The 12,954-nt window shown below is 45.2% G+C and overlaps 1 protein-coding gene across 3 annotated transcripts in view; it reads left to right on the top strand.

The window, feature by feature from the left end:
* Nucleotides 1–12,954, top strand: part of Pnpla7 (patatin like phospholipase domain containing 7) — an 88,197-nt gene that overhangs the window by 53,311 nt on the left and 21,932 nt on the right. For all 3 annotated transcript variants that reach the window (XM_028868699.2, XM_037204709.1, XM_028868700.2), the window contains 2 exons: nucleotides 1,768–1,881; nucleotides 6,569–6,638. In XM_028868699.2, the coding sequence (XP_028724532.1) occupies nucleotides 1,768–1,881; nucleotides 6,569–6,638 (184 nt within the window). The remainder of the gene's footprint in view (nucleotides 1–1,767; nucleotides 1,882–6,568; nucleotides 6,639–12,954) is intronic.

Below are 12,954 nucleotides of genomic sequence, written 5' to 3'. Positions count from 1 at the left end.
CTGCCACCCCCTAACTTCCCACCTCCACCCCTGCCCTGCTTCTTCTTTGAGACAAGGTCTCACTGTGTGGTCCAGTGTCTTAGTTAGGTTTCTGTTGCTGTAGTAAATCACCCTGATCAAAAGCAACTTGTAGGGGGAAAGGAATTATTTTTCTTATGCTCCCAGGTAACAAGCCATCACCTAAGAGAGTCAGGGCAGGAACTGAGGTAGGAGCATGGAGGAATTCTGCAGCTAAATAATCCTCACGACTTGCTCGGCCCTCTTCCCTGCACAGTCCAGGACCACATTCTGCTTTGTTTTTTTTTTTTTTAATTTATTTGTTTTTATTTTTTATGTGCATTGGTGTTTTGCCATGGGTATCAGGTCCCCTGGAACTGGAATTACAGACAGTTGTGAGCTGCTATATGGTTGCTGGGAATTGAACCCAGGTCCTCTAGAAGAGCAGTCAGTACTCTTAACCACTGAGCTATCTCTCCAGCCCCATTTTTTTTTTAAACAAATTTTTTTGTTTCATTTTGTTTTGTTTTTGTTTTTCAAGACAGGGTTTCTCTGTGTAGCTTTAGAGCCTGTTCTGGAACTCACTCTGTAGCCCAGGCTGGCCTTGAACTCACAGAGATCTATCCACCTGCCTCTGCCTCCTGAATACTGGGATTAAAGGCGTGCATCACCACTGCCCAGCTCTCTTTCTGCTTTTAAAGAAGTTTTAAACTGCTATTTTAGGAAGTTTAAGGGCTTTTTGCTATCTGATAACAGGGTCTTAGGGAACCATCTTGATGTTGGCAAGCATGTGCTAATGGCTGCTTCCTCCTCTGCAGCCCCCACTCTCCCACCAGGCCTCCCCAGTTCTGCCTCGCACTGGGTCTCCCATGTCAGAGCTTGGGACTCCTTGGCCTTAGGGTAGCCATGCTATGTGCAGCCTGTGAGTCCAGATGCAAACTTCTGTTTGGAAGCTTTCAGAGCTGGCCAGATGCTGAAATAGGTGCCTCCATGCTCTGAGGGACAGCACATCTGAAGTGAGCCCCCTAGTGGAGGGTGTGTCTTCTTTAGAGACAGCCCAGGCCTGTGTCTAAGAACTATCGAGCTTGCTAAGGGTGCTTGTGGCTTCTAGAACATCCAATAATTTGGACAGCAGTCACATGTGAGAGCCCACAGGCTTCTTGAAGATAGACTTGGCAAGGTCATTTTGCTCCTTTTCATGCTTCCTGACCACACAGCTCCTATAGGTTGCTGTGCTGGCTACTTTTATGTCAACTTGACACAAGCTAGAGTTATTTTAGAAGAGGAAACTTAATTGAGAAAATTCCCCCACTAGATTATGGGGCTTTTTCTTGATTGCTGATTGCTGTGTGTTTTGGAGGGGGAACCAAGTTACTGTGGGTGGTTTAAGAAAGCAGGCTGAGCCAGCCCAGAGGAGCCAGCTGGTAAACAGCACTTCTCCATGGCCTCTGCCTTAGTTCTTGCCTCCATGCTCTTGCTCTGCTTGAATTCTGGCAACGAATTCCCTCAGTGATGGACTGTTACCTAGAAGTATGAGATGAAACAAGCCTTTTCCTCCCCAAGGTGCTTTTGGTCATTGTATTTTATCACAGCAATAGAAACTCTGAGACAACTTCTATTCACCTGACCTGCTTGTACATTTGGCTGGACTCCAGGTGTGGTCAGCCTGGACTCCAGGTGTGGTCAGCCTGGACTCCAGGTGTGGTCAGCCTGGCCCTTCTGGAACCTTGGTGATTTGTGAGACCTTAGAGTTTGGCTCTTCTTCCTTAGGTGGAAACACTAACCCACCAGGCCAGAGCCACCACCGTGCATGCTGTCCGGGACTCAGAACTGGCCAAGCTGCCAGCAGGAGCTCTGACATCCATCAAGCGCAGGTACCCACAGGTAAGGGTGGTGCAGCCCCTGATCTAGCCACACAGGTAAGGATTTAGTCAAGTGCACACAGACACACTATGGAACAGGTGGATGGGAGGTTGTAAAAGTGATTCATGAGGTCATGCCCTCAGACCAGGGACTCTCTTACCTGTTGTTGTGAGACACTATTCCTAGGGAAGAATGAACAGACCAAACTTAACTCAGATATGGAACTGACAATAGACCAAAGTAAGGATACCACCAAAGTGCAGCTTGATAAACCAGTGAGTTTCCATGGGGTTGCTTACAGGAATATGGTGAGGGGTTGCTTAGCAGGAGCGGAAATGACCCAAAGACAGCTCCATCACCAAGAGTCCGCCCCAGCTCACAAACGCTGGAAACATGAGCTCACTGCACAGCCTGCAGGCAGCTCGAAAAGCTTGTACAGTGTTCTCTCCAGAGAGATCAGGTGAGCTGAGCCTCTTTGAGGCAGCTCTGCTGGTCTGACAGTGTCTTCGACAGCCTTTGCTGCTTGTATATGCTCATACATAGAAGAGGCTAGTGTGTGTGTGGTAAGTTTCAGGGATGGTCTGAAGCCTTTAAGTAGTTTACTTCCTGAGCTTGAGGGGCTTCCCTGCAGAATAGATTAATAACCCCTTTAGAATATCCTGTGTCTTAGCTGGCGGTGGTGGCGCACGCCTTTAATCCCAGCATTTGGGAGGCAGAGGCAGGCGGATCTCTGTGAGTTCAAGGCCAGCCTGGGCTACAGAGTGAGATCCAGGACAGGCTCCAAAGCTACACAGAGAAACCCTGTCTCGAAAAACCAAAAAAAAAGAATATTCTGTGCTGTGTCTTAAGGAGGAAATTGCTACACAATCCCTGTGTCTTAGGATAGCAGCTTGAAGAGAGCTTTGGTGTTGGCCGGGGGTTGGTTGAAGAGGAGTACTTAGGCTGCATCTCTGAGCTGTTGGTCAGCTGCCTTTTCTGATTGTCCTCCCTGCCTGAGTGACAAGACTGTCACAGGAGAGAAGTGGAAACCCGACACTCTGGCCTAAAACCCCGGGAGCCCATGGTGGGCTCCCATCAGCCAGTCTCCCATAGTCTTTGTTTGTTTGTTTTTTGAGACAGGCTTTCTCTGCTTGACAGCTCTGACTGTCCTGGAACTCACTTTGTAGACCAGGCTGGCCTCAAACTCACAGCGATCCTCCTGCCTCTGCCTTCTGAGTGCTGAGATTAAAGGTGTGCGCCACCACCCCACTGCCCTTAGTCTTAAAACTGCTTTTCAGTGTCTATTTTTTTCTTTCCAACTCTCCTCCTCTTCTTCCTCCCTCCCACCTCCTCTTCTTCTTTTTTTCTTTTTTCTTTTCCAGTGTGTATGTGTGTAATGAAACCCAGGGTCTTATGTATAGTAGGTAGTCACTTTACCTCTGAATTATAACCCAAGTCTGCTTGTTAATTGTATATGAATGAATTAGTACAAAATGTACTTTTTGTGAATGGCTTTGTTCATTGTCCAGCAGTATCCTGCTGCTGGTCTCAGTCCATTTGTCTGTTCTCCAGTTGGTGGGTGTTGGGATGCTTTCCAGTTTGGAACTATTGGGTTTAAAAGGCTGCTGAACGCATTCTTGACAAATGTTATTATAAACAGATGATTCATTTTCCTTGTTCAGTTGCTAGTCACGAGATCGATGTGTGCTTTTGGAACTGCACAGTTCTCCAAAGTGGCTGTGCTGTTACCCAGCCCTGTAGGATGTGGCTCCTGAGCCTAGAGTGCTAGCGAACACAAGGCAGCTGCCTAACACCAGCCGTTCTCATGGCTGCATCACAGTGGTGTGAATTTGTGCTTCCTCGATTTTTTTAAGATACCAGACCCCTTTTTGTGGACTTATTGGACGATCTGGAACCTTTGCCACTTGACGTAGAAATAACCTTTTAAAAAATTAGTTGGGCTGGAAAGATGGCTCAGAGGTTAAGAGCACTGGCTGTTCTTCCAGAGGTCCTGAGTTCAATTCCCAGCAACCACATGGTGGCTCGCAACCATCTGTAATGAGATCTGGTGCCCTCTTCTGTATATATAATAAATAAATAAATCTTAAAAAAAAAATTAGCTTTAATGGTCAGACATGGTGGTCTGCTTTTAACCCTAGTATTTGGAAGTTAGAGCCAAGGTTACAGGCTGTGAGTTCTGTGAATTCAAAGCCAGTCTGGTCTACATAGTGAGTTCCAGGGTAACCAGGACTACAATAGTAGACTCTGTCTCCCAAAGAAACAGCAACAACAGCAAAATTAGTCTCACTTTGAATTTACTTGGTTGGTTTTTTGTTTGTTTTGTTTTGTTTTGTTTTTCTGGAGCTGAGGACTGAAGAATTTACTTGTATTAAAATGTGACAATTTTATTGCTTTATTTGTGGTACTGGGGATTAAGCTCAGGGCCTTATGTATACTACACAAGCACTATGGCCCGGAACTGCATCCCCAGCTCTATAATTTTATTTTGAGACAGGGTGTTAAGTTCCCAGGCTGGCCTTGAACTTCTCTTGTGGTCCAGGCAGCCTCAAACTTCATACCCTCATATCTCAGCTTCCCATTGCTGGTATGAAAGGTAGACATTATCGTGCTTTGCTGAGTATAGGTGTTGGTTTGTTTTGGCTCTTGGCCTTTAGAGAAACATTCAGCTATTCATCATAGAACTCCCTGAGTGCTCCCACAGGCTTGTTTCTGAAGTAGCACTGCCGAGGTGGGTGAAGGAGCAGTGGGACTTCTGCCCTCTTCCCTCTGCTTTCTTATGTTTCGAAACTTCTGTTACAGTGGACTACACAGCAGCAGCCTCGTCTGGAAACGTCATGCTTTCAGGCTTCCTTTCAGACTTCTCTACTCAGACTACTTTTTGTTTCATCTCTGAAAATCTGGTCAGTTTCATTTAGATCTTCTGTGATCTCTGACCCGATCAGCCTGGGGCAGATAAGCTTCCTTAATTTCCTTGCTAGTTCTGCCCTCCGGGGTTCTCCCATTGTGCTGTCAGCCTGTATTTAAGACCTCCTCCCTCCTTCAATAAACAGCATTTGGCATTAAAAAAAATCAAAATAGATCTTTACATTAAAACTTGTTACTCAGGGGGAAAAAAGATATATGGATAAAAGGGAAAAAAAGATCAGACAGTTAAGAAACAGAGTTAAAATATCCAAGTATTAAATTTCTATTAATCATAATTTAAGAAGCATTAATTTATGATTAAGCATAAATTAATCATAATTAAAGAGGCCAGGAGCATAGTTGAGTGCTAGAGTGCTTGCCCAGCACGCATGAAGTCTTAGCTCTAATCTCCAGTAGCACAAAAAAACTTAAAGCAAGCAAAACAAACAATACCACGCATGGAAATGAGGTATCACTGTTAAAGACCCCAAGAAAATGTAAACACATGAAGTGATGGTGATTTCCCAACCAAAGGCAAAGTAGACTATCATACAGATTTATTTTCTGCTCTTTTCACATACTATGTAGATCAGGTTTTGTTTTGGACAAAATTAATTTCTCTTCTAACTATATCAGGCTCAAATTCTTCCAAAATATTTATTTTAGACATATCCAAGTATAAAGCATTACATGTGATACCCAAAGGCACAGAAAAGGCTGGGTTAGCATTCTTAGGAGACAAGACACAAACAATAAAGAATGTCTCTATTGATGAGAAGTGCCAGACAAATAAGCCAATTATGCATAAAGGGATATCTATAATAAAGATTCAAATATGTTAAAAAAAATTTTTACTTGCTAGAAGTGGCCCTTGTGAACCAGGAAGTGCTGGCGCACACCTTTAATCCCAGCACTGGGGAGGCCGAGGCAGACGGATCTCTCTGAGTTTGAGGCTAGCCTGGTTTACAGAGCACGTTCCAGGACAGTTCTTTGGCTAAGGCTTCAGAGAGAGTCTGTCTTGAAAACAAACAAGCAAACAAACAAAAAACCCAAAAAGAACAACAAAAAAGAAGTGGCCCTGGTGTCACGAAAATGATACCAGACAAAAGCAGGTGCCTTGTCAGCTACTCTCAGGAGGCCTAGTCAGCTGTCTTTGCCATGCCTGGGGGTCATGGATGGGTTCCTTAGGTCACTTGCTACCTCCAGTGAGTGTGAGAACCTACAGCAGGCTCAAGGTCACAGACACCTTTTGTGTTTCCATTTCTCCTTCTCACCCCTGGACTGAGCAACCACTCCCCCCCCCCCCATCAAGCTCCTTTGTCCTGGTAATTTAATTTCTTTCCTTTTGTTGTGGTAAAAATATCCTGACAAAAGCAACTCAAAGGGAAAATGTTTTCTTTTGGCTCAGAGTCCCTCATAGTAGAGAAATCACGACAGGATTTCTAGCAGCAGGAGCTAGAAGAGGCGTCTGTTATGTCCCATCCGTAATCAAGACCAGAGAGCAACGAGTGCATGCGTGATGGTGCTCATTCCGCTTTTCCATTATAAAACCCAGGTCCTGTCCACAGTTGAGATGGGCCCTCCCACATCAGTTGATGTCACCAGGACGATCCCGATAGGCATGTCTAGGCCATCTCTTTCTGCATTTGTCAAGTTGGCAACTAACACTGTCTCATCTGGCAACCAGAGAGTTGTGCATGGGCTCCTGTCACCCATAGCGCATATTTATTTCCAGTCGCCGACAACCCAGTGTTTCACCATTTAACAATGTGGTTTGCGATTTTCCTTCTTCCTCTATCCCAAGGTTGTAACCCGACTGATTCATCTCTTGGGTGAGAAGATCTTAGGCAGCCTCCAGCAGGGATCTGGAACAGGTGAGTCTCAACACCTCCTTAGTCCACCCACTGGTGCCGCACCGCGGCCCCCCCCCCCCCCCCCCCCGCCGCCCCCAGGGGCAGAAGAAGAAACATGGAAGCCGGCCGGAGCAGACCTCTGCAGCGTTGTGGGATACTGTGCTGCATGACTCTTGGAAACATCCACAAGCTCCCACCAAGCACAACTCTGAGTAAGGAGGGCTTAGATTCTGACAGTGCCAGCATATTTTGCCAAGATGTGTCTCAACATGGGCAGCACAGAGGGAAGCTCAACTATTTGTGAGAAGAGGTGTGATATATCTGCTTCTATTCCCGTCAGTGATTAGAAAGGGAAATAGAGGGTGAAGCCTCTGGGAGAGTGGGAGAGGGGGAGGCTGCCCTAGTCTGTCTGTCATGTGCCAAGTGTAAAAAGATGGTGAATCACTGTAGGGTGTCAGGAATTAAAACTCTACCACAGCATGTTTGTTTCCCTCTAGCTCCAAGAGTGTCCCTAATTTGGGAGCCACTGGTCACTCTGTGTTCTAGGACTCTCTTCTTTTCCTGGATCTCTGGTGTTGCTCTCTGGCCCTGCACTGTTCTCTGCACACTACGCCCATGGCTGTCTCCTGCCTCCACCCCCATGCTCCCTGCCTAGGTGGCCGTTGCACATCTGTGTGCACACCTCTGGTCCTCCCACGCTCTGCTCATCTTAGCCTCACCTTCTGTTTCTTTTCCCACTGGCTCTCCCAGGCTAGCTCGTTCGTGACCTGGTCCTGTGTAGACACACAAGCTTTATACATGGCTGAGACTGGTGTGCAGTACTGGATGTTTGTTGAGAGGACACATTGTGGGTAAACACGCTGCTGTTTAGCTCTTTACTCTCAGTACACCTTGTCATTTGGATCACATCCTGGTATTTTAAGTATTATGTTAAGCAAACTGTCTGTGCTTACAGTGTGCACACAGCAATAGAAAACTGTGGTCCTTCTCCAGGATGGATTCATCTTAACTTCATCAGTCTTTAAGGCTTTTCCCACATGAGATTACATTCTGAAGTTCTGAGTGGGCATGAATTTAGGAGAGACACCATACTGTTCAATACATATGGTTTCTTTCTTACTTTGCTTTCAGCCTGTCTGACCACTGTGTTTGAAGTAAGTGTCTTAAAGGAAGGCACAGTGAGAGGCCAGGTTTTTTTAACTGTTCTTCTGATAATCTTTACCTTTTAACTATTCAGACCACTTACCTCTAACATAGCTGTTCTATTAGAATTTATCTCTACTACCTTATGTTTTAATTTTATTCCAATAGTATTATTATTATCATTATTATTATTTTGGTTTATCGAGACAGGGTTTCTCTGTGTATCTTTGTGCCTTTCCTGGAACTCACTCTGTAGACCAGGCTGGCCTCAAATTCACAGATATCCACCTGCCTCTGCCTCCCAAGTACTGGGATTAAAGGCGTGCGCCACCCCCGGCTCCAATATTATTCTTTTTGGTTACTTTCAAGCATCTAATTTTTATTAGTTCTGATTTCTACATTCTCTTTGTTGGATGGTTTCTAGGGAGTACAAAATTTTATGCTTATCCTCATCCATTAATAGCAATATTTTTCATTTTAAGTGGAATGAAAGTGCCTTATCGGCCGGGCAGTGGTGGCGCACACCTTTAATCCCGCACTCGGGAGGCAGAGCCAGGCGGATCTCTGTGAGTTTGAGGCCAGCCGTTGTATGTTTTGTTGTTTTTGAGATTTGTTTATTTTTATGTATCTGGGTGTTTTGCCTGCATATGTCTGTGCACTGCATGCATGCAGTGCCCTTGGCGGCCAGAAGAGGGTGTCAGATCCTTTGAAACTGGAGTTACAGACAGTTGTAAGCCACATGTTGGTGCTGGTAATCGAACCTCTGGAATGATAGCCAGTGCTCTTAACCAATGAGCCATCTTACCAGTCCTTGAGATGTGTTTTAACCATTACCTCTACGTGCCTTGAGAACCAAACATTTGCCTTTAAAAATCTGAAATCCAAAATCCAAAACTTTTGAAGTGTCACGTCAGCATTCAGAAGTTCTGAATTTTGGGAGCATTTGCTACTTTCAGATGAGGAATGTTTAACCAGTAGACTGGGAATGTTCTAAAATCTGACAAGGCCAGAACTCCAAAGCACTCTGGCCTCAGAGATTTCAGATAACTGACACTTGACCTGCCCTTAAATTATTTTTCATCTTTACATTTCAGAAATTAGAAAATCTTTGGATTTATGCCTTTGGAGTTAATTGTGCTTTAACCTATAGATTATATCTTTTAGCAAATTTGGGAAATTCTTAGCTTTTCTTTCTTCACATCTTTTTCCAACCCTGTTTTCTTTCTTTTCTTCTTAAAACAAAGTGTCACGAATGCTGGGCCTTTTGTTATTGTCACAGAGGTATCTGGGGCACTGGTCACTTTTTTATCTTTCTGTCTCTATGATGTTCAAATAGAATTGTTACTTTGGCCTGTCCTCAATATTACTTGCTCTTTCCTGTCACCTTGATTCTCCTATTTGGCCTATACAAAGTGGTTTAAAAATATTTTTTTTGGTTGTTATTATTATTTGGAGACAGGAACTTGCTGTGTATCCCAGGCTGGCCTCTGACTCAGTATATAGCCCAGACTGACCTAGAATTTGCCATCCTTCTGCTCTGGGCTCCCTCTTAGTCTAGTAGCCCCCTGCTGGGATCACGAGTGTGTACTGCTGTGACTCCTGTCCCAGAGAACCTTTTATTTGTTGTTGTGTTTTGGCTCTTCTTTGTTTTACTAAGGTTTTCTGTTTCTGTTTGTTTCAGAAATGCTCATGATTTCATGATGGCTGGCTGTGACTGGTTGTATTTCATTGTTCCTAGCAAATAATTCTAACCTTTGTGCTGTTATTTTGTCTGTTGACTGATTTTTCTCATTCAAGTTAAGATTCCTTGCTGTAGAGGTGGTGCATGTCTTTAATCCCAGCATTCAGGATGCAGAGAAAGTTGGATCTTTGAGTTTGAGATCAGCCTGGTCTACAGAGCAAGTTCCAGAATAGCCAGGGCTACACACAGAGAAACCCTATCTCAAAAAACCAAAAAGAAAAAAAAATTCTTTGTTCTTGGTGTACCTGATAATTGGAATATACTGAATTTTTAAATATATATATACTATATTAAACAAATATCTATTTTTGAATATTATATTCCCATGTAAATCTTCTGTGGCTGTCAGTGTGTTTGTATTCATAGCTCAGGTTCTGCCCTAGTTTTCTGGACTATGATTTGTTTGGTCAGCCTGTGTTTCCTTGAGCCGGTAGGATTGCTGGAGTTCCGTGCCATCCTTTGTTCTGATCCTCTGTGGATTCTGACCTGCCTAGCCCAGGCATAGCTGAAGATAGCTTTCTCCAGTCCCCTCTCTGGCTGGTGCAGGGCTTCTGCTTGCTAGAGAGAAAGGCTGCTTTTTGTTCAAGCTGGAGAGGCTTCGTAGAGGCAGCCTCCTTGGAAAGGACTCCTTCCTTGACCTGTTGAATGGAGAGAGCTGCTTCCTGCAGCCCTTAGAGCCTCCAGATGAGGTGTCCCTCACTCCGCTTCCCTTTGGACCACAGTAAAGCCTTCCTAAGTACCTCATTTGAAGACTGAGAGCTACACATAGCTAACAGTAGAGCTCCCATACTGGTTCTACTAAAACAGAGGGCTCTGACCTCTGAGGTCGATGGAAAAGAAAGATGGGAGAGTGAAGGGAATCCCCAAGGAAGACCTGTTGCAAAGGAGGCTACCCAAGGGAGAGATATTCAGATCACTGCTGTAGCAGTGATTTTCATCTGCTTCTGCTAGGCGGTGCTCCGGGCTGTGGGCTTTGGGCTTTTAGTGACTTAGTTGTTACTTAGGTGTTGTTTCCCCCTAATCACCAGAGTGGTAACCATCCACTCAGTGTGTGGAAGCAGCCTACGCCTGAGCCGAGGACAGTTGACTGCTTGGTGCCTCCCTGTGGGCTTCCTGGGTGGAAGCACCACTGACTCACAACACCCATTCTTACATTTGATGGGAAAGCTGCTGGGGGAGTGGGAACTGCCCTGTTAGAAGGCCATAGTCCTCTCCCCGGAGCTAATGAATGAGGATGAAATAAGTAAAGAAGGCCTCCTTCCATAGGCCTGGGAGATGAAGACCCAGGGGAGCAGGGGAAGGGGCAGGGCAAGGAGGTATCCAGGAAGTGAGGGGAGATATCAGAGGAACCCCGGAGGCTCTTAGGAACCACAGGTTGCAGAGAACCACACAGGCTCAGTGACCATCAGTTCACTTTGAGTGAGGCACAGACAGCTGGAGAATGTGGCACCAAAGAGAGCCCATTTTAGGCCTTGTGACCAAAGTTATAACTATAGCTATTTCACTCAATAACTGTTCTCACCATTATATAAAGATGTGGGGTTTTATTTATTTTAGATTTATTTATTATGAATACAATGTTCTGCCCGCATGTAACCCTGCAGGCCAGAAGAGGGCACCAGATCTCATTACAGATGGTTGTGAGCCACCATGTGGTTGCTGGGAATTGAACTCAGGACCTCTGGGAGAGCAGCCAGTGCTCTTAACCTCTGAGCCATCTCTCCAGCCCCCTGTTTGTTTGTTTGTTTGTTTGTTTGTTTGTTTTTTGAGACATAGTTTCTCTGTGTTGCCCTGGCTGCCCTGGATATCACTCTGTAGACCAGGCTGGCCTGGAACTCACAGAGATCCATCTGCCTCTGCCTTCTGGGTGCTGGGATTAAAGGCATGCACCACCACCATCACCACCACCACCACCACCACCTGGCTTAAAGATGTGTTTTATTTTTTGATAGCTAAGAGGGTCGGTTATTCATTTAGCTATTTCCCCCATTACCAAACATCTCTCCTCAGCTCTATTTTTGTTTATTTTTTGTTTTTGTTTTTGTTGTTATTGTTGTTCTGTTTTGTTTTTTGAGACAGGGTATCAATATGTATCCCTGGTTAGCCTGGAGTTCACTCTGTAGACCAGATTGGCCTCAAACCCACAGAGATTCTCCTGTTTCTGCCTCCTGAGTGCTGGGATTAAAGGTGTCACCACTATCTCTGGCCTTCCCAACTATTTTAAACAATATTGCAGTGAATATCTTTGTGTATATGATGCACATATGGTATATATAAAGTACATGTATAAGTTATGTGTGTGGTATATACATGGTGTCTGGGACGTATGTATGCAAATTGTGTATATGGTGTATATATGTATATGTATATATATATTGTATGTGAGATGTATGTGAATTGTGTGTGTAGTATTTGTGTGATATATGTATGATGTATGAGGGTATATGTATTACATATGTGTTATGTGTGCGTAGGTGAAATGCATGTATCCTCTTAAGACTATAGACTTGTTTCTGCTTATCACAGCTAAGTCTGGCTCCTTATCTCTCACCCTCTCTCCCTGCTCTTAGGTTTGCTTGGAATGGCAAACCCTTCCTAAACTCTGTCTCTTACTGTCCTGTACCTTATGTCATCTGGAAACATGGGGGCTTCCAGGCAGTGGCCCAGCTTTACAAGTTGATTCCTGGCTCTGTGCCTACAGGTCACTGAATGGGGCTCCACATATCCCTGTAGCTCCCTCCACCTGTAGCTCTGCACCAGACTTCTAAGTCAGTCTGTGCAGACATATGTCCAACCAATTGGAACTGTGTATCTGATAGTTTCTGGAAGCTGTTGCTGGGGTGAGGAGCAGAGAAGAAGCCAGGCATTTGGAAACTGCGCTTAAGGAAGACAGGCGGCCCAGGCCTGAAGATGGGTCTGTCTGTGTCAGAGTAAAAAGGAAGGTCAGGGGTGAGAGGGACATTGTAGAGGAGGGTAGGCCACCGGTGGCCAGGGAGCCCATAGCATGAAAATGCCAGGAAACCCTGTGCTCAGCCACCTTTTGTGGATGCAGGAGGGGCCCCTTCAAGAGGAGAACTTTGTATGGGAGAAGAACTTGTACCAGGATCTTTTGGTACAGGATAGCAAAACTAAAATGTCTTCAGTCTTGCCCCAGTGTTAGTTGAGTGGTCCACAGTCCCTGCAGCTGAGTAGGGCCTGGGGGGAGGTCTAGGCCCTCTGGGTGTCTGGGTGAGGCTCTGTTGGACCCTTGGATATCCTGGTCTCGAGGCTCTGCCTGCTTCGATTTCTCCTTCAGGCATCCTTTCTGGTGTCTCCCTAGGATGCCCCTGCCCCTGCCCCAGAATGACCTTTCTCCTTTATTCTTTGCTTCCTTTGGTTTTTGGAATCCCATGTGGATAAGAGATAATAAAGGTGTGTCTGTTGATCTTCTGAGCTTACAGATTCTAGAGTGAT

Source organism: Peromyscus leucopus, chromosome 4, assembly GCF_004664715.2.
Source record: "Peromyscus leucopus breed LL Stock chromosome 4, UCI_PerLeu_2.1, whole genome shotgun sequence".
Classification (NCBI taxonomy): domain Eukaryota; kingdom Metazoa; phylum Chordata; class Mammalia; order Rodentia; family Cricetidae; genus Peromyscus; species Peromyscus leucopus.
This window is presented reverse-complemented; position numbering and strand designations above follow the sequence as displayed.